General features: G+C 42.3%; 4 protein-coding genes across 14 annotated transcripts in view; 2 read left to right on the top strand and 2 right to left on the bottom strand.

Moving 5' to 3' along the window:
- Nucleotides 1–15,729, bottom strand: part of LOC118512726 — a 31,421-nt gene extending 15,692 nt beyond the window's left edge. The window contains exons 1-2 of one of the 3 annotated variants that reach the window (XM_036057582.1): nucleotides 15,578–15,729; nucleotides 14,158–14,357 (exon numbers count right to left, since the gene is read on the bottom strand). The gene's annotated coding sequence lies outside the window, so the exon portion shown is untranslated. Of the gene's footprint in view, nucleotides 1–14,157; nucleotides 14,358–15,570 lie in introns of all 3 variants that reach the window. The other 2 variants (XM_036057583.1, XM_036057584.1) reach the window with 2 other exon arrangements.
- Nucleotides 6,059–7,160, top strand: LOC118512727. Of its 2 annotated transcripts, XM_036057587.1 has the most exons (3): nucleotides 6,059–6,229; nucleotides 6,302–6,380; nucleotides 6,458–7,160. In XM_036057587.1, exon 3 carries the CDS (start codon nucleotides 6,460–6,462, stop codon nucleotides 7,003–7,005), a length of 546 nt encoding a protein of 181 aa, XP_035913480.1. In that variant the 5' UTR covers nucleotides 6,059–6,229; nucleotides 6,302–6,380; nucleotides 6,458–6,459; the 3' UTR covers nucleotides 7,006–7,160. The 2 variants fall into 2 exon arrangements, with proteins under 2 accessions (XP_035913480.1, XP_035913481.1); XM_036057588.1 differs by lacking the exon at nucleotides 6,302–6,380 and having other exon boundaries at nucleotides 6,072–6,229.
- A 2,265-nt stretch (nucleotides 15,730–17,994) lies between the features above and the next one.
- LOC118512721 lies at nucleotides 17,995–21,730 on the top strand. 8 transcript variants are annotated; one of them, XM_036057566.1, is made up of 6 exons: nucleotides 17,995–18,290; nucleotides 18,385–19,117; nucleotides 19,196–19,426; nucleotides 21,215–21,281; nucleotides 21,345–21,443; nucleotides 21,520–21,695. In XM_036057566.1, exons 3-6 carry the CDS (start codon nucleotides 19,364–19,366, stop codon nucleotides 21,615–21,617), a joined length of 327 nt encoding a protein of 108 aa, XP_035913459.1. In that variant the 5' UTR covers nucleotides 17,995–18,290; nucleotides 18,385–19,117; nucleotides 19,196–19,363; the 3' UTR covers nucleotides 21,618–21,695. The 8 variants fall into 8 exon arrangements, with proteins under 8 accessions (XP_035913459.1, XP_035913463.1, XP_035913460.1 ...); XM_036057570.1 differs by lacking the exon at nucleotides 18,385–19,117 and having other exon boundaries at nucleotides 17,995–18,203; nucleotides 21,520–21,730; XM_036057567.1 differs by lacking the exon at nucleotides 18,385–19,117 and having other exon boundaries at nucleotides 17,995–18,266; nucleotides 21,520–21,730.
- Nucleotides 21,702–24,347, bottom strand: LOC118512720 (peptidylprolyl isomerase domain and WD repeat-containing protein 1). Its single transcript, XM_036057561.1, has 7 exons — nucleotides 24,065–24,347; nucleotides 23,600–23,987; nucleotides 22,896–23,535; nucleotides 22,707–22,816; nucleotides 22,514–22,632; nucleotides 21,975–22,315; nucleotides 21,702–21,908 (listed from the first exon to the last, which is right to left on the bottom strand). Exons 1-7 carry the CDS (start codon nucleotides 24,255–24,257, stop codon nucleotides 21,765–21,767), a joined length of 1,935 nt encoding a protein of 644 aa, XP_035913454.1. The 5' UTR covers nucleotides 24,258–24,347; the 3' UTR covers nucleotides 21,702–21,764.
- Between the last annotated feature and the right edge of the window lie 477 nt (nucleotides 24,348–24,824).

Here is a 24,824-nt window from a genome sequence, read left to right as displayed (position 1 = left end):
ATGCATGAAGTGTTTAGCAATGTGGACATACCTTTTCAATCGGATAAAATCATCAATTTATCTAAATCCGTTCCCCATTCCATCGCACCTGCTACAAAGCAAAAAATCCTCATCCTAATCCTCACCGGTCTCTGTTTGCAGAACGAAAGCTTCGCCACACAGCAATTATTTGCGACGTGATTGTACAATTTTAATCAACTCCCCCGTACGTTTAGGCTGGTCAAGTGTTTTTCCTCGCGTGCATGCTCAACTGCACTCATTAACGGCCAGGTAAACGTCAAATTCAAACCATCACGACCCGTTGCGCGACTCTGATATCGTCCTAAGTACTTTGCATTGCACCAGGAACCGACCGGAACACCCGCGCTTTTAATGTTGATTTAATGGACTTAAATTTTTTAACACTTACGTCCACCCAGAGCAGGTATCCAGAGCACATGTCCAAGGACTCTGAGAGGTAGCAACCCCCACCCCCCAAAAAGGCTTTATTCCAAAGCCGAGAGCGCAACCCAACTTTTCGATCGGAGCAACAACAGCGCGCTTACGGCACTAGCCGTTGGAAAATGAACACATTAAAAATAAATATCTCACCTCCCATGCTCGCATATTCGCATGAGTGGTCCTGCATTCGCAGGTGACTAAGGGCATTGGTGCACCAGAATCGGACCTTTCAATGGATGGCTCTTATTAATGAAACATTTCCACTGCGCGCTCTAGAAACGATTCGCATATTGATCCCGAATGTTTGAGCACCACTTTGGGCCACCTACGAGCGTCAGCTACCGAGCAGAAGCCCCTGAACATGAGCTAGTGCACTTGAGTAGAAAATCACAGCGTAGGATTTATTGGCTATCATGGTGCCCTATTGCAAAACTACGCAGTACTTAAGGGCGGAACGGTCCAACCGGGCCCACTAGGTCACCGTCACAGCAATGCAATTCTAGGGGAAAAACACACCGCCATTATCATAATTTTCACACCACTCTAATTGTGTGGGAAATTCCCACCTTATAATGCGATGCCGAACAGCAGACGAAGCCCTGGCCTTATTGTTCTTTTCCTTAGATTAGCGCCCACGTTTTTTTTTCGTTCTTGGTTCGCACACACCACCCCGACGACACATTTCCTTCATGCCACGACGAACTTGAACTTGAATTCCACGGCCCGCGTTTCCGGTAATTCATGGAGAAGCCGGTACGCGCGCGCTATGCCACGGCCGTGCGCCTTTTGCAAACCTAAACAAATCCATCGCTCGAGCGTGCGGCGTTGCGAATGTTTACCGTGGAGCACGTGGAGCTACTACAAAGCCAGCATGGTTCAATCGATGCTGACGCTTGATGGAAACCTTGTTTCTAAATAAAGCAAAAGATTAAGAAACAAAAGAACTATACACTACTATTTCTCTTAATGTCCCAAGCTAAGTGTATGGTGAAAATCCGCCTGTCTGTCTGTTTGACCCCTCATGCTATCCACCTGATCCATTGCGCTTTCGATTCGGCCGCGCATTACTACACCATTTATTTGGCCCAAAACCTTGTTACACATGCAGCCATTTGCTAAAGAAACATTGCTCGCGTTGCACGTCGCTGCACGTCGAGAGGTAATGGAAGCTATAATGCTGATGGATTGCCCTCGCACCACACCACCGGAGTTGATGTTTGTCTTTCGGCGTTGCTGGTCGTTGTTGTTGATGATTTCAACCACACGGTGAGGCCGACCGACCGAAGGTTTATGTTATGCTCGTTGCGAGGAATGCAGCAAAAGGGCATGCTCCAACGGCCCTCCCCGCTTCCTTGGCATCGTAAGGTACCCAGCTCCCAAAAGTCCTGCCGCACGAAATACCAACCGTGCAGCAGCAGCAGTCGTAATGGACGCTGCTCTCGCTCTGTGACGAGCCAACTACATTAGCATTGACGCCTTGCGTTACCTTGAAAGAGGCCAACAGCACTTGGGTTGGCGGGTACGGTGAACCATACCGGGTGGGTGTCTTTCGGTCGGACATATAATAGAAACGAAGCGTTCGAAGCTCTTTAATCGCGACGTCTCAAGCCGCTAGACGGTATGATCGCACTCCCACACACTGGCGACCGTCTGCCTAGGAGAGTTTGGCAGCCGAATATGGTAAGCACCTACTTCGGGACGGCATGGTGATAATTATTCGCAGAAAAACATTATCCGGTACGAGCGATTTGTAAATACAGACAGACGCTTATAAGAGATGATGGAGTGTGGAAAAGTAAAAAAAAATAGCCCGAGGCAAATGCACGGGAGCAAATTTGGGCGATGCATGAAGACGTTTGAATCGCGACGAACTGTTGTACTATGATGTCAGTTTGTATTTTTCAAGGCATTTTTGGTGTTAATTTTTTTTTACTGGAACTGGTTAACGCCAACCAGGAAAAGACAGAAGAATAATTTGATTTTTTTATTCGATGACCTAGTCCCCTTGCATTCCACCCAAATGTCCGTTGGCATTTGACGGACTGTACCATATTAGTTGAAGACCGTCGAAATGTTGTAGCGTTGTAATAACCTTCAGAGCAGCTATGGATACATTTTCCGCAGCTTCCAAGTTGGCACATCCTGAGCTCATATATCACTTCTTGAGAACGAGACAGTAACGTCTCGAGGGATAGATTTCGGTACTGATGAGGAAAACCTTGGCATTGTCAACAAAACCCTTTCAAACAGCGATGAATATCCTGGACAAGGCGGACATGGTTAACCTAAATTCAGCGTCCATGACTTTGAGTCAATGTCGCTCTATGACTAAATCGCTCACCTTTGAAGATTGATCTTTGAACCAAAAAACTCTTAGCTAACCTCAGCAGCGATCAATAGAACATTTTTGGACAAATCTCTATCGGAGGACCTTGTCCTATCATTCTGCATCGACAACGAAATAGCAATAAATCGTCAAGGCTCAAAAAGAAGTACAAACCTTATGACAATCCTGGTTATATTCATAGTTAACTACCGAAGGACTCCACAAGAATCTGAGACAATATTTGAGTACAATGTTGATAAATTTTTAAACCGCTTTCTTACATTGGTCTTTTTTATTGTAAGGTACATTCTACAAATTCTAGAAGTGAGTTTAATAGTTTATAATTTAATTAAATTAAAAGTTCTACCTGGAAGTAGCAAGTCAAATTTCATTGGCTAAGCAATATTACCATCACTTTGATTTACATGTTAACGTAGTGACTTTTAAGCAAAACAAACAACATTCGACCGTAGATAGTAGGTGAAAAATTCGCCGGGAAGATATTAATAGCATACAATTGTGATTTATAACTCACAAAATTCATATCTAAAGCATTTGCCCACTGTAATTAGAATTGTAATAACTTCTCCGGAATAGAGTCCCTGTAAACTAACCTGCCACCTTACTTCTCCGAAATCTACTTGCTAGCAACACCATGCTCGATCACGTCAACACACAAATTCAAAGTCGATTGTTTTGCAATCGAACATCTAAATTCAGTAGAACCGGGCGATGTATTGCAGCGCAAACACCGAAGCCACATTATTTACCCGGTAGCAGTTTTGGCCATCAGAGTTTTCGATGGGATAGTCCAAATTGAAAGTAGGTGAGTAGTACTGCATCCTTCGCAAAACATCACTTTTGGCTTTGTCTGTTCCGGAGAATTCGATGCATTGCCAAATTGGTCGATTGTACGGAAAGTAAAGAATCACACTTCTGGAGGTGATGCAAATTTTGTGATTGAGTTCGAGGAACTCTTGCTGGGATCATTCTGGCGCAGCTGGTGCACCTTACCCAACTTACCTCAACCTTTAACTCAAATTCAATGTACTATTTCTGCACTAACTACATACCTTCCCCGGCCTTAACTTTCGTCCCAAAAGTATATCAAATATTAACAGAAAAATGGTGAACCGCCTAAGATCGTGCGAATGTGCGCTCAGAACCCGTGAAAACCAAACACATGGTGTGATTGAATAAAATTTCATTTTTTGAATAAAACCTCCCTCCTATACAAACTTGGACGCGCAGGGTTGGAAAAATTCATAATCTTTTTTTTTCCTAATTTTAGGAAACCAAAACCCCGGCACAAGAAATCATATGCATAGGCAAAATCAATTCGTTTGTAAAGAGCGGGATCATGCCAACGGAAAAAAACCCTTCCGACTGCCTGTGAAAAAGGGCACATGCACGGAAGCACATTTTTGGTAAAAGTGCTTTGAGCATTAAACATTGAAATAGCAAAAACTATCACACACCGAAAATGAGCAGAAATGAGAAAACGAAACAGAATATAAAACTGCCGCTGCCGCTGGGTGAGAATGATAAACGGACGATAAATGTGTTGAAAGGGCGAGAAAGCGACGAACATTTCAATTCTATCAACGTTTGTCCACATCCTTGCCCTTTTCCTTACCCTGCCCAACCTTCCTTTCCCAGTGACTCTCAAGCCACCGGGGTTCCAATATAAATGGAAACAAATGATCATTGATTCAGAATTTATTCGTGTTATAGAAATTTAAATTTATGCTCTGGCGCTCGTATTTATGTTTCATTTGCACCGTTTCCCATGCCATGCCAATCCGTTCCGATTCCCATCGATCCCATAATCTTACCACCGCCTGGTCGTTGCCCTCTCTGTCTATTCGCATTTCCACGTCGTCCTTTATTTCCGTTCCCGTCCCACCTACCAAACCTAGAATTCAAACCGATCGAACATTCTAAATCTGCCCTGTGTGGAAATCATTTACGCACATGCTTGCCAGTACGTGTGCATCACTGCCCGAGAGAACGTAGCTCGTTTGCATAGAAACCATTTTCACTGCTGAATGCAACGCTGCAACCGAACTGCACACCAACGTGTTCGCCAGTTCGCTTTATTTATGCGCGAAAACAAAAACCTTCCTGGCACACCCTACCATCCCTGCACCGGTGGCTGCATTTCAAGCTTCTTTTTCGGTTTATGTGATTCGGAAAATCATTCAAAAGTTTGTTGAATTCTCCCGCTACCACCCGACCAACCGACCGACCGCCAAATGTGATAATGTGCCTCATTTGATTTTACCATTTTTTTTCGCGATGAAACACCTCGTACGTGGCAGTATAATGTTTATGAAATCCAGCTGAAATCAATATTTAGAACGCCAATTTCATTGTTCGCCTGGAATCCATACACTTCCATGCCAGTGATATGAGGCTTTGGGGTTGGGAAATAGGTAGATTGGCATGGGGGATGGGAAATCCCATATTTTTTACTAATCCTCACCGTGCTGTGCTAAGCAGACGAATGGCTGTCTGCTCCTCGCCCAGCATTCCGGAAACGAGAGTACACTGATACGTTACCGATGGGCTGCATAATCAGGGTTGAGCGATTTGTGGGTTTCAGGTAAATTTATTCTGACCGACAGTTGGTGCTGTGGTTAGGAAACACTCATCAAATTAGCCTTATAAAAGAAATATATACCATATGCAGGGATGATAATGCTTTACCGGATACATAAAATAGTAAAAAATTGCGTTTAATTACTTAAATTTTTAAAAGAAGTATTTAAAAATCAAGTCAAGGAAGGCAGAAATGCCAAATTCTGTCGAGGTTATAGTACCAAACAACTGATGGCAGATGTGAATTTCATTATTTACTCGAAGTTTATAGCATGACATTAGTAGTAATTAGTAATACACGAGGCACATTTTTTATTAATTGCAATGTAATGTAAATTTCTTATCACAAAACCAAGAAAAGAAAATGTGGTTGGAGTTATTTTTTAAATAAAGCAATGAAACGATATTTGTAACCGTAAAAACGTTCAAATTTATTGTTTATAGCACACATTCATAGAGTTGACTAAGTTTTCGTTGAAGTTTTTACAATTGATTTGGAAAGTTTATTATGATATTGCGAGACAAATGAAATTAGAAGATTTTATTTGATGGAAATAAACATTAAACTGGTGCTATCTGATAGTTTAATTTGATAACACAGATCAAACTTTCATTATTTATGTTTTACAACACAAGTTGAAGAATTGAAACCATTAATGTATACATTCTCCAACAACATCCACACCTGTCAAATGGCAGCATTCGCACAGGTAGTGAAAAATTCAAACCAGCCATACCAGGCAAAAAAGTGTTTTTGTGCGGATGCTTGACTATTGTTTACCATTTCTCTCCGTAAATCGTATCACAATATTGATCTTCCCGTGGACGGCGAGCATTTTTTCATTTGGAATCAGCATACAGGTATTTATTTCCCGATTATATGACGCGTATCAACCGTTTTTAAACCATCCCTACCTTTTGTTTATGTTTAAGGACAATTCACGATACGCATTTCAACGACGCACCCCTTCTGCCCATACGATTCATAATATTTTATACTGCGCAGTATAAAGTAAGTTAAAGTAAAACAACAGTCTGCAACAAAACGCCTCTAACTCAATGCAATCTTTTTATCCCAATCTCCAACAGCCATGAGTGCCAACGAAAGCACCGCGCAAGCGCCACAACCTAAGCCAAAGCGTAAGCTGAAAACTACGAGCGATGTCGATAGGGAACGTATTGTGACGGCGTACGAAAACGGTGCCACACCAGCTACCATCGGCCAGATACTTAACATACGAGTATCGACAGTTTACGGTATCATTAAGCGATACCAAACCTCATGGCAGATTGAGGCTAAAAAGCGAGGTGGCAACCACCCAAAGGCACTGTCCCCGGAAGCGATAGAAAGCATTCGCGGTTGGTTTGAGGCAGACAGGACAGTAACGCTCCGGGTGTTGGGAGAAAAGTTGCACGAGAAGCACGGTTTGCGCGTAAGCAGCACGACTATAGGGCGGGAAGTTAAGGAACTGAAAGCAGTGTCCGCACCGGAAAAGTCAACCAAAGCAAAGGCCAAACCGTCCAAAACTGACGGTAATTCACGGAAAACGGAAAAAGTAAAGAGTAAAGCACAAAAACCTTCAGGAAATTCAGCAACCAACGACGAAAAATCTATTCTGAAACCCAGTAACAAATAGTAATAATTACTGATTGCATGAGAGAAATTAATCATCAACGCGGAAAGACATAACTTATAACATTTACTCCTTAAGCACGAAAAATACGCAGGAAAATTTGAAACAAAAAAACTGAATAAAACAAAAGTATAATCGTAATATGGTTAAATCAAAAAGTATTTGAACTCCCTTTCATTTTTTTATGTTATTTTCAGTCGGTATTTTTTTCGGATCAATCATTTCTACGGAAAAAAGAAGATAACAACTGTTGGTATGAGTAGTTAACAAATATTTAAAATCCAATCTGTTTCATTCAATTGACTTCCATATCCACCAGCGAAGCTTTGTAACGTACTCAAATCATGCTCCAGTGGAATGCAACATAAAATGGCCGTATTTACATCACACATTCACCTTCGAAATGTGAAGAAATATTATCACATCCAAATGAACATTTTTCCATCCCCTATTGGCATTCCGACAGAGCTTAATCCGCCACCACGTTCAAATGTGCGCCCGTGGGTTATAAGAGGGACGAGCTACAAAATTCAACCCGTCACAAGTGGATAATACAGTAAACATTTCAACCGTAAACAGCAGTGCAGTAGTAGTGCACATTCTGCAGCTGCCTGAAAAATGTCGATCGATGATGCGATGCTACAATGACAAATATGCTGACTGCCCCGTTTCTCACGCGCATATAAATGCGTATTGTCGAGTGAAAGACAAACACTAAGTAAGAATAGAAACAAAAAATATAAATTCCACTCATCTCCACAACGTGCATCGCACATACCAACCCGAGACTTTATCTGATGATGTTTGCGCATTTTGTAGGCCCAATCGTGTTGCGTGTGGGGTTGCAGTTGGTTTAATTTAAAGTTTGGAGTTGCAAAAAAATGGCTCCATCGGGGATGGGGTAAATTGGTTTATAGTAGTTATCAAATGAGGCAATCAACCAAACGAATTATGAACAGATTTCTGTAATTAATCAGCATTTATCACTCTAGGAGTTTGGCTCGGTGCTCTGATTTGAACCATATTGTATGATTTAAATTGCCGAGTGCTCGGTACCAAATGAAATATATAAAATGTTGACAATCATAATGCACATCGTTCATCGAAAAACGCTTCAAAACTCGTTTGTTTTCATCAATCTTTACCCTCTTTAACGATTACAGGGGTTGTGGTTTTTGACTGGGATCCTTTCTCTTATTGCTTTTGCAGAATTTTTTTTTTTTTTTGTCAGATTCTGTTTGAAACAATCTAGGCAAATAATTTTATACAAATCAGCATATTTTTTTCCCCACCATCTATCCGACACGTGTATTACCCCCCGTGGGGTGTCAAATTAATTTTACACCACCATAAGTCATGATCATCATCGTTGGCCATCTGTATCGGCGAGCAAGCAATTTAATGCTTGGATGCATTTGAATCGATGTGATGCTTTTTTGCTACAAACTTCTGGCGAGCGGGGTTTTGTCTCTTTAAACCTTATTTAACTGGTTAACAAATAAACATTAAAATTTCAAAATGGATATTTACAGTTTGTCCACCGATGCCACCTCAAATATCACTCAGGTCACCTGCCTCGACAATGAATTTCAATTCAAGAACATAGCATTACAACACCACCTTGCCCGTAGCGACGACTGCTCGCGGCACTGATGAAAACAGTCATGATCCTTAAGCATCGTGCAACTACTACATCACTTAAACAACCCTTTTTTGCTCTCTTTCTCGCCCCAAGCCAACTCGAGCAATGATTTAAAGCGTTTGATTAATTTCTCCACTAGCGGCGACATGACGGTCGCCGACGATTCGTCACATTGCCCGAGTAAACAACAACCCGTTTAGTGGTCGACCAATCGTGACGATCATGGTCGCGACCGTCATCACTTATAGCTGGAAAAACGGCGGCAACAAGTACAGAGAAGAAAGAAAAAAACGCAGCTGACACACATAGAGACTCGGATAGGATATAGTATCTTCTAAGACGCAGCATCACTTATAGCTTGTTTTCCTCTCTACCGCAATGTGCTAATTGCAAGAGCAACACTACTTGCTTTGGCGATACCTCGAAGCTGGGTTTTGCGGGAATGATCCAGATGATGCGAACGAAGATCGGAAGAAACTTTACCGATCAGTTTGCCTATCAATGCTGTAGCTCTTTTTAAAGCAAATATTTGTAAAACACATTGTAGACTGATTTTTACGATTCGAATGAGCCTGTGTCAAAACGTCCAACCAAACGTTCATCATCTTTTGAATAACATCAAGTAAGGATAAAACATTACACCTTTATCAATATAGTTACTGCTTTTATACAATCAAAAATATTCGAAGAACTCCAATATAAGATTTGTTAGTGGTAATAGCTTTAAACTATAGCGAAATATTAGCTTATTGTGAGGCATATCCTGATAGCTTCTCCTTTCTGGAGACAGCCAAACCGTTCTTACAGGTTTTGCCAGAAGAACTTGCAATGTGCAAGCCATTTCTGGAAGAGGTTTTAATTGAATTTTAAGGTAAGCAGCTGACTGACGAAGTGCGCCTTCAGGCAGTGAGTAGTTTTAAATCATACTCTTTACTACTACCCCTAAGTATTCCGTCATCCCTTTCTTCCTGAATAGAAATAGACCGGAAAAGTCTTTGTACCGCTCGTTCTTGTGCTAAACCGTTAAGCACGTACGTGCCTTTCTCCAAAGCAAAACCGTCAATACGCCATCCTAAAATAGTAAGAGTAAAAAACGCCCCAAAAACCTCCCCCTACAAGTGGTAGAAGATGGGCATGAGCTTCAAACCTTGTTCACCGTATTAACAATCAGTTCCAAATAGTCCAGCAAACATTTAAAAGTATCAGAACACATGATGGTAGAATCGATGGCGTGAAGGTTTCTGACTATTGGGATATCTTCTAAATTTAAATTGAATCAAAAGGAGAGGTCTGGTGACCCAGTGACAGTAGCGCTAACCTTCCCCATGGCAGGACTTGGGTATTGAAACACATCCAGACTAGGTTACTCCGTCCTCAGAATTGACAATCCAGCTATTCGGATGCCATCAACCCAAAGAAGACAGGAATTGAAGGCCAAGACCCTCTGGTAAGTCGTAGATCATTTGAACGATTTAATTCTCCAGCTAGATTATCGTTTATGAAGTTACGAAGTTATAAACTACGTTTGATGCATCATTCCGTTTGCATAAATTCGGAAAATAACCTTTAACCTGTTCTGGCAAGTAAACGATTAGTAAAGTACGGCTTCCATCAAGTGCACCATAACCCTTACACCCAATGCATGGTGCAATTTCTAATGCATTCCAAGGTGACACAACCAACCGAAGAGCATAATACCAATTCACTAAATCGAGCAAAAAAAAAACTGAACCTCTACAGTATAGACGTTACATCGTCGTCCGTAGGGTGCGGCACAAAATGCGGTTGAAATTTAAGCCCATCTCATCGTCGCTTGCAATACCGTTACCCCTTAATTGCTTTCGGCATTGCACATGTGCTCGGCTGTTGGCGGTTGGTGGATTGTGTTGTCTTTGCCTGTGTTTTTGTTGTTGTTGTTGTTGCTACTGCAGTTAACCACTGACGGTTGTGGAACGTCAGTCACAAAACCAAATCCGTACTGAGGAATGCTGAATTTACTCACGCAACCAAACACGACAGTACAGTAATTCAACACCCGTGCAAATCCAATTCCGGTCAACGATGGCGTAGTAAATTGAGAATGGGGAAGAGACATGTTTTGGTCTGTTTTTTTAAATTGAGACTAGGCCAGCACGTTGTCGGGCACGTTTCAGTTGCAAAACTTATGGCCAATCAGGGTGGTGCGCTGTCTTGGGCTTTAGAAAAGAAAATAAAAGCTCCGATAAACTCATCGAATTCAGTTGAGTCACTCCAACATTAAAGAGGTTTTAAGTCAATGTTTAGTTTAAAAGCCCAAAGACCCAAATGTTAGTCTCTACCTATCTATATAATTCTTTAACTGTTGGAAACAAAAAAAATATTTCAAATAGAAACGTGCTTCAAGCGCAACTTCCCTATCTCTTCAATATCCATCGATTTTTAACGATTCACAATGGGGTACAAACTGGTAAAAAATTATAGAAAAATAGATAAAAAAAATTGTCCCATGTGACGTCTCCAACAAGGCGGCGGTATTCGGTACCAATATGTTTCGCCACTCATAATGCGCTCGTTAGTTTCTGCACACCGCATCCATTCATTAAACTAATATATTTTATTTTAATTCTGCTCTGTGTCACTACAGCTGATCCCTGTTGGGCAGTTTCAGCCTAGCTCGCTCTTTTTTTGCTCCTATGCTGATGCTCATTAACTCAACCGTGCATTATCACTGGCATCCCAAGTCCCGCAATGCATCATTAGCTCATCATCACACCCAACACCTAACTTTCTGCCCCACTTCCTCAGACCCACCGACATGTACACCTGGATATAATTGTGTAATTATTAACGAATTTTGTTATTTCCGCCGGTACGCACAGCAGTGCTGATGGTGTTAAATGGGAGGAGTTGGGAGGATCATTTTACCACCCAAAACACCCAAACTCCGTTTAAACTGACGCATCCACTAGCTGTCCACAAAACAACACACTAAGCCTGGGCTGGGAATTCCTGACTAGGCCTTGATTGGTGGTTGAAGCTAAATGGGCCGAACATGGTCGGTGCAGGGAGGGGGGGAGGGGAGCACCATTCTAACGATGGTTGTGGTTCGGTGGATGACAGTGGCCACGACCGCTGGGTTGTATTTGGCATTGCACCGTACCCCGACCGACCGACCGTCGTTTTTTGGTCAGATTTTGCTGGTTTTACTTCGACGTCAACGTGAGTGGTAACTAGGGGTAGCTTAAAACTGGTGAGGCAAGAGGTAGTAGTAATCGGTGGATTAAATTCTGTCGACGCTGGATTTTGTTTCCGAACTAATACTGGCTAATGACGATTCGTGCCATGCTTTAAATTAGCTGATACACAAATATCAGCCGTGAAGGTTAAGGTTGGTAAGATTACAGATTTTACTTATAGAAATTTTGAATCGTCTTGAGGTTTTTTGGTGCATTCTCTGATATTTTTTAATTACTTGTCCCGATTTTTTGTATTCCCTTCAAAATTCAAAAATATCAGAATAGCTTCCAAGAAAGAAAATCATGTCCATTACAAGCCATATTCCATGGAGCAGACGTCTTCATTTAACAACTCTTAACAATCCCTCTCTCTCTCTCTCAACTCTCAACAATCAAAATAATTCAAAGAATATAATTTAAATTATACTAAAATGCAGCTGTTTAAGTGATGGTGGCAAACACGTAACGAGCCACTAACAGATGCTTCCCTTTTCACGAGACTCCGATGACTAATCACATGCCATTACGGATGAATTAAGCGTTAAGTTTAGAGTCAGCTTGCCGCGTCTCGAGCACACTAGCATGCGACCATTTGGCACAATCTGTAAGTGTTCTGTTTCAACACTATTGTTTCGGTCGCGATCAGTTGGGCACTTGGGTTAAGAAGCGTTTCGTCACTCTCAAGAAAATAAGAAAATACAACCCTTTTCTTCGTTCTAGGAACTAAAAATAATTTTTCTCTCACTATCACTACCGACACGATGCATCATCATCATGTTTGTAAGGTAATTGTTTCAATACCATTTGCTTTGTGGTGCATTCTTTTGCGTAAACCATTTCATTCAACGTGCCCCGTGCTCGAAATTTGCCCCCTTGATATGTTTGAATGAGCCAGACGAACAGCACCTTGCGTTACGTTACACCGGTAAATGCGGTGAATCTTTGACCGATTAAATAAGCAGCCAGTAGCATTGCAGTCCTCTAGGCCCGCAACCAGCAAGCAAACCTCGCTAATGCAACGTCAAAACGAGTTCACCTGTAAAGAGCGGGTGCCAACAATCTCCTCCTCACGCGACGCGTAATCTTTTCAAAGAAGTGTTTATTAAATATCTTGTAAGCAGCATTTTGTTGTCTTCTGTTTCAGCCTGCATCGCACACGATCGTGTAATGGCAATTATCCCACTAATGCGGGTTCGATTGCGTTTGCGATCGAGCTATGCATGATGAAGAAAATGCCAACATGGGGTGGCTCTGACGCGATCGTCACGGGGACGGACCGTCTCTCGACGAGAGGTTTGATTCCGGCGAATTGGGCCTTCAAGGATGATATTGTGATGGTGTTGGTACGCTTTGATGGATGACTGTTCAACGAGTCGATGGTTCAAGTGCTGACGTAATCGATCAGCTGTTAACATGCTCAACGATCGATCGCGCAAACATAAACGCACAGGCGCACTCTTTTATTCGCTTGTAGTCACAGAGTTAGCTACGTTTATTTTGTGTAGCGAATTGTTCCTCATGATTCTACCGATGGAAGATCGGACATGACTCTTGCTTAGTGTATCATATCAAATGGGGTATGTAAACGGTTTTTCCAGAGCGCACTTTCCCCTGCTTGTCTAAGGCTCGTAAGCATGCAATTGGTTTGGGGACATAAAAAAGGTCCTTGTTTTTGTTTTTGCTTACAAATCCAACGTCTACAAAGACTCCAGACTCCAGAATAGCAAAAAGCCAACATCCATCATACCATCGGCAACATGTGTGTGGATATGCTTGTAAGAGTGAAGCATTACAAGGATCAGTCTTACCCTGTATTTGCAATGATTATGCCTTTAATTAAACCGGGATAAGATGCCGGGCATCACACGGCAAGATCGGATCGGATCGGAGATCGGATATCGAATCCCATCCAGGCCTTTCCACGGTACGTAAGACTGACTCGAATCCAACTACGTGTAAAGTTTTTCTAGCAAGCCTACAACTGCAGACAAAGGTATCTCGAGGTTTTAAAGCCATAACTTGAATATTTATCTGAGCTTTGTTCCCATTTAACACCAACCATCCATAACCGACAGTAAGATGCTTGTGTGCGTTATTGACGCAGCCAATAAAATATTTATCAACAAATACCATTTTTTGATGTAGCTTTGCCATTTAAAGTGACGCCACATCCGTTCGTTCCCAGCCCTAAGCACCAATTTTGATCGCACGTGTGTGATCAACAACGATCTACTTCTCCTTCTCCACTATGATCTTGTTTCACCGTACATGGAAAACATAGCGGATAGCTTTTCTTACCTATTTTTAGTCGTATGTCCTCGTTGGATGCGGCAAACGGTGCGTAGAATCCCAAAACAGGTGCGTTGATTGATACGGAGCTACACCAGCTACAACGGCTACATCACACACACACACACACGCACACAATCACTCAATCACATTTTCAGACAAATGAACAATTTGTTGATCACCAATGGTTGCTATGATGTTTTCACTCACTGAAAGACACATGCAGCGTTAAAAATTAACACTCGAAACTGGTTTGAGCTTTTCTTCACCACGACGACTTATTTTTTTCGCAACGACAGGTATTCTTCTTCAAGATGCCTGACTGTTTGTTTTAAAAAACGGAGAGCCACTCGTGCAGACAAAAGGTAAACACACACAGCACCATTGCATTACAAGTGCGCTTCACTCACGATCTTCCAAATTTACGGGAGACACTTTCCGTTTAACCCTTCCACGTCTTTGGGCGTATGTGGGACAATACAAACTGTTGTTCACCGCGCTTCATGTGGTACTTCCGTCCTTCCTAGGGTCTTCCTTGAAGTTGGTTTCTTTCTGTTCGGCGCAATAAAATTCGCTGATGAAACAAAATGCATTCTTCCCGAGTTTCCGACTGTGAATCACTCATAGGGAGACAAGGGAATATTTTATAGGACTGCACTTTACAGCCCGCCAATGCCCAATGCCTCGACGCATTCTCTTGTGAAACAAAACAATGCATCAGGCAAACGACCAACCAAACGGCTCCAGCCACTGGCAATGGTGTTTGATCAGAGTGTTGGGCCAGATCGTTTATCACAGCCAACCCATACACGCACGTGAGTAGCAACGCGCGTCACCAGCGAATGTGAGCCGCGAAGAGGGCACCAGCAAAACATGGGCCAAGGTATGTTGGGGCAGTAAAAAAAACACAACGTCGGAAAGCATGATAGAAAGAAAGATTGTAACATAAATTGGGAATGAGCGAGAGAGAGAGCGGGAGAGAGAGAGAGAGATCGTGATGAAGGTGTACCAACATTGAACCACCTTGAGAAATGCGACACATCGACACATCGCTCTGTCCATCGTCACAAGCGATAGGAACAATAGATCGATCACGTACACACATGGCCCTTCACGTTTTATCTGCTACCAGCGCGCTGATAACTGATAACTGATTGTCACTGTAGCGAAAGGAGAGATCACATTACAACCCCAACACACACACACACACGCACGCACACGCGAAGGGTAAAAACGGTCTAACACACACACACGCACACACTTTCCGGTGTGTCGCCTCCCATCGTTTTTATCAACACACGGTATCGATGTGAACTTATCAAACACTTTTGTGACGCGTCGATGGTGGGTCACGCGGTTTTGCTGCCGTGTGTGAAGATACCCCCCCATGCTCGCGCGTGTGTTCCGCAGATACAAACGCACATCTCACCCAAAACAAACTCTACAGCCGATCGGTCCCGGTCCCCGGAAACAATGGTATGTGTTGGTGGGGCTAGCTGGGCCAGGGAAAAGGGCAAAAAGTGGTCCCGCAAAGCCTGCGAACTTTGCAAGCACCGAAGCAATACTGAGAAATAGGAGCATAAGCGATGCGCGCGGCCCGTGAGATAGCTCCCCACGATCCGCGATCCGTTCAGCCGTTCGGTGCGTAGCATGGGAGAGAGCGCACGAATGGGTCAGAGACTCGCTCGCTAGTGGCGCGCTGGCAGGGCTCGCCTGCCTGACTGCACGATCGTGAAAGAGCGTTTGAATTTTACATGATTTATGGTTGGTTTGTTTATAGCGACTTTGAGTCAACTTTACACGAGTTATCGCATAGTATTTTGTATGTTGACTTAATGGCAGAAGTGTCCGTAACGGTTTAGGACTAGGCGATTTTGTTGTTGACAATCACTTTTGCTGGTTCTTGTGAAGGTTTTGAGGTCCTTGGTTTGCTGGAGAAGTTCTCAATCAATCTACACGAACCTGATTAATTCGCATATTACAGTTGCCTAGGTTGTTACCAAAAAATGCACGTACTCATTTAAAGATCGGCAGATATAAATCTGTCTATAAGTCTGTCAACCATAGAACTGCGGGACATTGAATATTCTGATGCGCCACACGATGAAAAATCTGAATAAATCGTATATTTTAAACCTGTAAAAAAGGTTCTACGAACAAGTAAGCTGTACAGATGCTTTAGAATGTCAAATATTCGAGTATTGGTTCCCAACCGGAACCGCATCCCTGCAGGCTCACTCGAACGAAACAACGGCAGGCTCAGATCCCTTGAGATTTTACTGTTTACATTTACAGATTTACAGAGAAGAAAATAGATATGGTAATATTCTCTAAAAATATAGGGGAAAAATCGAATCTAGTGTTTCCCTCTACTGCTAAACGTATTTTTAAGGAAAAAATCATTTCAGATAGTCGATCTTACATTGAATGCGTGAAGTTTCAACCATTGGTCTCCGGTGGGCTGGTGATGTCATGAGAATGATACCGGACAACCCAACAGTCCACACCGACAGAGGAGGCGTGGTGGGCACAAACTGAGATGGAATGATGGCGTTAATTGGCCGGGAAAATTGATAGGTAGAGGAAGGCACTGGACCGTGAGCGATATCGAGGATCGTTGAAGGCCAAGATCGCAAAGCGGTTGTACCGCCGGATAAGTAAGTACGTAAATAAGTATTCATACTTTAATTGATGTGGATGATAAAGCTATCAAAGCGTGATTCGTCGTTGGTCGTTGGTTGGTTTATAGATATGGACTTTGCATATTTAGATTTCATAGCGATACGTCTAAACAAACTCTTATGCAAATAACATCAACGTGAATCAATTTGATGGAGAGGTAATTCAAAGTGCATTCAACGAGTAACCGCTCACAATAAACAATCAAATGAAACTTACTTAATATTGATGTCAATTAAGCAACGAAAGAGCTTTGCAACTAAAGCATGTATCACACCAACAACCCTGCATTACATGCAGCCTCGCATGATCTCACGCCTTCGATTGATCTTAGCTTAAGATGCTTAAGAAATTTTTCTCAACCACTCTCTTGATCGCTCTTTTTATCTCGCTGATGCTCACTAACATTTCTGAGTTAGGTACACGCAAAGATACACGATCGCGATCTACGCTCCATTCCACGGATCGGGTTTCCCGCGGATTCGATCTCATCGATCAAATGATGATTAATTGAGGGTTTTATTTTTTTATTTTTGAGGGAGTTTAAATTCCTTCCTTTAATTTCCTAATTCAAGTTAATTAATAATACAAAAAATAATAATATAAAAGCGGCATGGGCGATCATTAAGGGGAGAACCTGTCGGCTCTTTTGTGGTCGCATCAGGGAACTTAAAAAAAATGCATATTCCGAACCAAAAACAAACTCCAACAACGTACTTCAATTTCAAGCCAATTCCTTCCCTTATCACATCGCACCGTTTCTTCATTCACAATCGGTCAGACCATTTCAGCTCGCACCATTCGCACGCAGCCAATAGATCCACGTAGCGCGCTTATTATCATCGGTACGGCCCTTGTTCGAGTGCAGTACAATCATTCCAATAGAAGAACTAACATCAAGTACCCAATCGACACAAACGCAAGCTAATCCCGATACTTGAGAAGTTCGATCGGTATGGTCGGAACGCCCGGTCCCCGGGAATCGGTTGTCGTCGTGGGTGAAATATGTGGTATACGCTTCGGGGACCACCACCGCTCTTATCGTCACTTCCCGTTCCAGACGGAGGAAAATGATCGAAAATCGATTAACTTTGCAATGTAATGTACGGCCCCCGTCTCGGTTGGCGGGTGGGGGGGGTTGTTGTTTCACTTCGTCTATCTATCTCTGTGGGACGCACGAATGATAAGACCAAAGTGGCCAACCGGTGGTTTTGTTTTTCTTTTCTTTTTTCTTTTTGCAACAATCGCCAACTGCTCCAAGTGGATAGATTCGATCGATTCCGACACCAATCCCTGCCAAACAGTAGTACACACACACAGTCGGGCGACGGTTCACCCTCCGGGCTGCTGAATATCTTCCGGCTTTTCGGCCATTAGTACGCGGTATTTAGGCACAGTTTAGTGCTCGACACCCACATTAAAAGGGGGTTCATCTTAAGGTCAGGAAGTGAGTGCAACAGGAAGTGCGTTATTGCAGGTTAAAAAAATATATATATAAAGAGCTGCAACCCGGAAACGCGCCCATATAAACATTCAATCGATACGCAATTATTCCAGCATATTCGACGGTTGATTACATTACGACTGCCCATTCGAATGTGGGACGCCCCGGTCGGTGCATTCAAGTGACAATTACAGTTAAAATTACTTGTTAAACAGTGGTGTTAATGAAAAATGAAAAAGAAGGACGTGACACACGTACACGCCTGAATTGAAACGTAGCCAACCGGACGGCGCGAATTTCGCATAAATAGCAATCAAATAAGAACCACCCTGAACTACGCATCATAATTTTTATCACACATTTGTTGAACTTTTTTTTTGCACCCATTTGAATCGTGAACAAACATCTGCTTAATTGTGTGTGTGTGAGTGTGTGTGCTGGGTCGGAAGTGTGTGGGACGAGTTTTTTTTTCGGTCAACCCCGGCTAAAATACAACCCCCCCATTTTATGTGCAATCAGTTGACCAGCAGCATCATACGCACCGGCCCAGACACTAGTAGATGGGCAGTGTGGTACGAGTGAATTTGCAACAAGCTCCCTATAAGAGGAGACAAAAAAAAACGGGCAGCAAGAGCAACATATATACACATCGTTAAATCAGGCAGCAATCGACACATTACGCAAAGTGGATCAAACAGAACAGAGGGAAAGATTTATGAAAAAGGAGAAAAAAAAATCAATCCCCATATATTGATATCACATCAAGCCCCGCACAAGCTCGGCGGTACGCAATAAGCCAATCCACTTTTCACCCGCATTGAATAGTCAATTAGCGCTATAAAAAGGGTAAATTCGCAAGGGTTTTTTTTTTTTTGTTGTTGTTGCTTGCCTCAACTCATACTTTTATATCTCCCCATCCCTTAGCACGCGGGAGCAAAAATCGCGTTTTGTTTACTGTGATTCGTTAGTTTTTTGTGGTTTGTTCTACTTTTTATTGTGCTAACACACACACACAACAAGAGGGTGGAAAGCATCCACCTACCTTACCCTCTGTTCCGTTACGCTTGTGTCACATAAAACGCCAGCAACGCCATGTCCTGGGTGTTTCACCTGCTGTGGATGTTTCTGGTGCTGATGCTGTTTTTCATCGTTTTGGTAAGTGCAGAAGAAAATTAAAAAACAAAACGGCTAACCGTTGGAAAAACGGGGGAAAACGAACATTTAAAATGATCTTGTTTTAATTGAATCTCTAACTAGGTGATAATTTGCTACAAAAAAAACTTAACATGGTTGTCATCAAACTTGTATGTTAACGATTAAGTTAAGCGTTTGGTCATTAGAATCGTTCAAAGTGGACTTGGCAAGGTTTGATTGGACTTTCTAGGAGCAGAATAAGCATTCTAATATTAATAGCGTTATTACTTATGATTTACTTCTCATTGACTTTTTTTGGTGAAGCATGGTTTCCTGGTGATTTGAATGAGAGAAGGTCCTCGATAGATTCAATTGTGCTTGATTTACAAAGAACATAAAGTTTTGAATAATTAATGGAATAGAAAAAAAAACTTATTTTTTGAGAGACTTGTCGTGTTTGACTTCAATTCAGAAGGATATTTCTGGCAGCCGGGATAGGTTTCTTCTCCCAGGGTTAAAGCGTTTAGTTTGAACGAATCTTGTATTACAGTTCCTGACCTGGTTAAATCAAAGTTTTTCCAATAATAATTGATAACGCTTTAATAATTTTGTCTGTACGTAACTAACACGATACATAAGACGGTGTTTAGCTTGGTGTACCGCTAGACCACGGGATCATCGAATGAAAAATCCTTAAAATCAGCCTCTCGTTTGAGGCTTACAAAGGGCTTGAATGAAAGTTTTTTAAATTAATTTTAAAAAAATTTGTAAGTTTCTGCTTGATCGTTGATTATCAAACAAACAAGATGATAAATAGAAATAGAAAAATTTGTGGAAGTTTGCCACAAAATATTACAGAAAATATAATGCTCTGTTTATGAATTTTAACACCGGTTACTCATTTTCATTTTCAACTAAAACCATTTTAAACTTCTCTGGGTGTTTAATGTTATTGGATGTCCCGACGTTGTTTGATGCTTTACCATACATTTTTGCTTTTGTCGCAATGTTTGTTAACAGTTTGTAGGTATTTTTGGTTTCGACCTATTTTTTCCCAAATATTTTTGATTTAATAATATGTTTTGAAACACGTGCATTTTTGACAGAACGAATTTAACCTAAAAGTAAGCGCAAAGTTACGTTTCTAGTAGACATTTTCTGCGTAGTGTAAAGCATATTAAAGCTTCATTAATACTAATACTAAAAAAATATGAAGATGAATTGAAAAATGAATGAGACAACGTCATAAAACCTCAGGACGACACTAAAAAGCGATACAGAAACATATAACAAAAATTTCGGCATACCTTGTAATAAAATAAACACCCATTCAACCTAACTATTTATGACTTGGCGGACCTTGACTTTTGAAGCCCTTTTCAAGGACATTAGCGCGATATTTGCTTCTGCTACTAATTAAAATGAATAATTTATTTTGTATTGAGTTTTTGAGTAATATCTCAGCTTGACTTAACCGTCCAGCAATCACCGAATACCTAAATCACTCCGTTAAACCATTCAAGCGTATCGGTCATAATACTCCACAGGAGCACGTGACGAGACACACTTTTCTCAGTGTTACTTGAGTGAGAGACAGCGTGACTCATCCACCGTACCGATTGTTTGTGGAGGTGGTGTGCTATTAGCTCAACTGACGCAATCGAAGAGATTTTTTTCATACAAAAAATCAATTGGGATTATAGATAATACTGTCATCAATTCAAGCCTTAATTAAGTAAAGAAATTTCAACCTTTGTTAAACACAAAAAAACTTACATACCTTTCCGTTTTGCAATGTTTGCATTACAGCGCCGAATATATTACTTCGGACTGCATGTGCATCGACCAGCAGCAACCCCAGCCACATCGCGCACCCGTAAGTGAAAGCATTCTTTACGAGACTAAGAGCCTCGCTCTAACCGATTCATCCCGCTGTTAGAAACTTCACAACGCTTCGCCGTTTTCACCATCTATCAGAACGAACTACGACCAACCGGCCAACAGCGACAGCCATCGGAACGTAGTCAACCTCCTGCATGTAAGAATGGTTCGAGCGTTTACCGACTCACTCTCACATTTCTCATCCTGTTCCTTTCCGCTTCTTTTCCTGCCAGATGCGGAACCACCGCCTCCTCCAAAGTACGACGAGGTGATAAAATCACCGGACCTGTTCCAGAAACCACCACCCTACACAGCGACCACTGAAGCGTAAAGTCGCGCGTTCCACTTACAAACAAGAAAAACACATAAAAAAGGTTTTAATTTTAAATAACAAACCTACCAAATGTAATCACCATTTCGTTTAAGCATTTATAGCCGTTAAGAGGTTTTATTGTTCATGTCTTTTCCTACGTTCCTATTAAGACAAATTGATGGAAATGATCCGAATTTCGTCGTACGGTTTATCGGTTTTCGGGTTCGTCTTGGCATTGCAAATGTTCTGCACAATTTCCATGCCTTTGTGCACACGTCCAAACACCGTGTGCTTATTATCCAGCCAGGGCTACGTGGAAGAGATCGAAATTATCATTATAAATGGCTTAAAGTTGTGAAGGTACAGAAAACTTACCGTAGGCAGCACCGTGATAAAGAATTGACTTCCGTTCGTGTTCGGACCCGCGTTCGCCATGCTCACCGTGTACGGTCGATCGTGCTTCAGCGTTGAGCAAAACTCATCCTTAAATTCTCCACCCCAGATCGATTGGCCACCGGTGCCGGTACCCGTCGGATCACCCGTTTGAATCATGAAGCCCTTGATCACACGATGGAACAGATGGCCATTGTAATAACCGTTCTTGCTGTGTACGCAGAAGTTTTCCACCGATTTAGGACACTCCTTGCCAAACAGGCGCATGTGGATGTCTCCCATTGTCGTGTGCAGAACCGCATTATCGTAGATCTTTTGAACACCTGCAGAGAGGAAAAACGTGAAAGTGAGTAAAATAAAGTTTCCAGGCCAGCGGATGTGTGACTATAGCTAAGAAAGGATAACGCTTTTAGCTAATTTACCTTCTCCTAGCAATTTACAGTGAGCGGGATTATATAAAAAGATTGTATTTAAACACACTAGCTTTCCTAGATTAAACACTGTGGCGAGAGAGAACTTACCCTGTCCTTCGGTAACGGAGATGATATCTTCCTTCGAAGGTTTCTCATTGAACACGTCGCGCTCCATGTCTTGCAAATCGGATGGCAATCGTCTCGTGTAGAGGTAGAATCGTTGCTTTCTGCAAAGAATAGGAAAAATAAATTAAATTATAAATTCATCGCTTGATGCTCGGTTTAAGTGCTTCGTCTTTACTTGTACGCCGTGCAAAACAGCGTTGGATCGTTCGGTACTGCCTGGGCCGCCTTATTATCCGACGCTTCCTGCTCCAGTGTGGTAGCTGCTTTCGAAAACTTCACCTTTCCCTGCAATCCAACAAAGCAGAATGATCGTTTACTTAACTTTACTTAAGCGAACGTCTCCAAAAATAAAAATTAAACTTACCTGAAACAGTGCCAAATTAAGCGGCCGTAAATTATCATTCTTTCCGATAATCTTTGCACATCGGTTCGTCTCAATGTTAACCAGCTTAATGCCGAGCATGGTTGGGTACAGTATGAAATGTCCGCTGTAATCGAACGTCACGTTCATGTTGGCGAATGCGTCCGACTTTTCCAAATCACGCTCGTTTGCCATCCGGCGTCCAAATTCCATGTTCGACAGCGTCTGCGACAGCTGCTGACTTTCGCTGTACCGGGCCAAACTTTCGTCGTACACACGCAGCAGCTTGCCGCTAAGAAACCCAAACACACGCACCTGCCGGTCGGTGGACATGGTGGCAAACTTTTTCCCATCGGGCGCAAAGCTTAACGAAGTGACAGTGGTTTTGTTCTTCGCAAACTCGTACAGGCTAGTGTCGAGCTTCGACTCAAAGTGTACGATCTTCGACGGGAACTTAAAATCATGCCGTGGCCCGTACCAGTACTCCAGTATTCCAGCTTTATCGATGGAAATGGTTACCTCGAAGGAGGGATTGTACCGGATCATCACAACGGGTTTGGTGTGCAGCTTTTCCAGCGTGTGCAGTGGGGTGTTGGTTCCTTTCGCATCGTAGATTCTAATAACCGGCGAGTCTTGGTCCGCCCTGAAACAGGAAGGTTGAGAAATCAGTATCGCGAGCGGAAGATACAACTTTTCATTGTGCTTACACTGCTAAATAGCTAATCACGTCACCCATCCGATGAATCCACTCCACCCTATACGGGACGTACTCCAGCTTTAGCATATTGATCATATCGAAGTTAATCACGTCAAACACCTTGATGCTCTTATCCACCGAAGCCGTGCAAAGGTAGGTGCCACTACAGTTCGTCGCGAGATAGTTAATCGGAGCCAGATGGCTACGGAAATGCTTCACGAATTCGATACCCAACTCCATCTTTTTCCAAAACTTTACGTGCCCATCCACGCTGACGGTGACGATAAATTCCGATTTCGTCACTACCAGATGCGTGATGGTGTCGCGATGCATGAACGACTTCTCGTAGCACTCCGCATCCGGAAGATTTTCGATGTAAAGCTTCTCAAACTCCAGCACTGGAACAAGCAGGAGAAATGTAAAATTTTCGATGATAAGGAAAGCAATAAAGAAAGTATGGTAAACTATTCCCCACCTTTCCTTTTCTTGGGTTGTGCCGCAGCCGATGGCATCGGTCCTATCCAACCACCGTCGTCATCTTCACCTTCGGCGTCTTTATCTTCCGGAGGTTCTGGATGTTCCGGTGATTGTTTTGCATCATCGTTATGTTCTTCCACTTCCGGATCACTTGATGCCCGTTTTCGACGAGATTTTACTTTGTCGCTCATCGTAAATTACGGGTTTTTTAACCAATTGGCGGGAAAATTGTGTACAGGAATGCACAAGCCAAGCAGAAATATAAACATAAACAAAGTGGCTCACAAGGTATATGGATATAGAAGGTAGAGTTGTTTAGAGCAAATTGACATTTCTCGACCTGACATAACAGTTCCAAAGCAAGGTATGTAGATCAAGGTGTATGTATTTAGAAGGTGGATTTTTATCGATTTGACAGGGCGACATTTTAGTCGAGTTATGTCAGAGTTTGTTTACAAAAACATATGGTATGGGGCAACAAACATGAACAAACAGCCTCGATTCTCAATCCCTTGAGCAATTTCGCTAATTTATGGGTCATCTTCGCATACCAAATGTTGTTCCACAGAAGATTGACGATATTTGGTTGCATTTTTCGTCAAAAAATCGCAAGCGATACCACCACCGGCGCCTCCTCCGACGCTGCCATCACTCTTCTCAATACCCTTCCCAAAGTGAGTTGAGAGGAGGTGCCGTAAAAAGCCCGTTTTGACACATGGAAAGAAGTAGAAGACCAGCACCAGTTTGACGTTTACTTG

This window comes from Anopheles stephensi, chromosome 3 (assembly GCF_013141755.1).
Source record: "Anopheles stephensi strain Indian chromosome 3, UCI_ANSTEP_V1.0, whole genome shotgun sequence".
NCBI lineage: Eukaryota > Metazoa > Arthropoda > Insecta > Diptera > Culicidae > Anopheles > Anopheles stephensi.
This window is presented reverse-complemented; position numbering and strand designations above follow the sequence as displayed.

Bases quoted from the DNA above. Each gene is read 5' to 3' on its own strand.
- LOC118512727 (XM_036057587.1), top strand. From the start codon at position 6,460: ATGAGTGCCAACGAAAGCACCGCGCAAGCGCCACAACCTAAGCCAAAG.
- LOC118512720 (XM_036057561.1), bottom strand. From the start codon at position 24,257: ATGAGCGACAAAGTAAAATCTCGTCGAAAACGGGCATCAAGTGATCCG. The intron at 23,536-23,599 runs GTAAGCACAATG...TTCCTGTTTCAG, and splicing joins GTGATTAGCTATTTAGCAGT to GGCGGACCAAGACTCGCCGG. The intron at 22,817-22,895 runs GTAAGTTTAATT...GTTGGATTGCAG, and splicing joins TTAATTTGGCACTGTTTCAG to GGAAAGGTGAAGTTTTCGAA.
- LOC118512721 (XM_036057570.1), top strand. From the start codon at position 19,364: ATGTCCTGGGTGTTTCACCTGCTGTGGATGTTTCTGGTGCTGATGCTG. The intron at 19,427-21,214 runs GTAAGTGCAGAA...TTTGCATTACAG, and splicing joins TGCTGTTTTTCATCGTTTTG to CGCCGAATATATTACTTCGG. The intron at 21,282-21,344 runs GTAAGTGAAAGC...TCCCGCTGTTAG, and splicing joins CCCAGCCACATCGCGCACCC to AAACTTCACAACGCTTCGCC.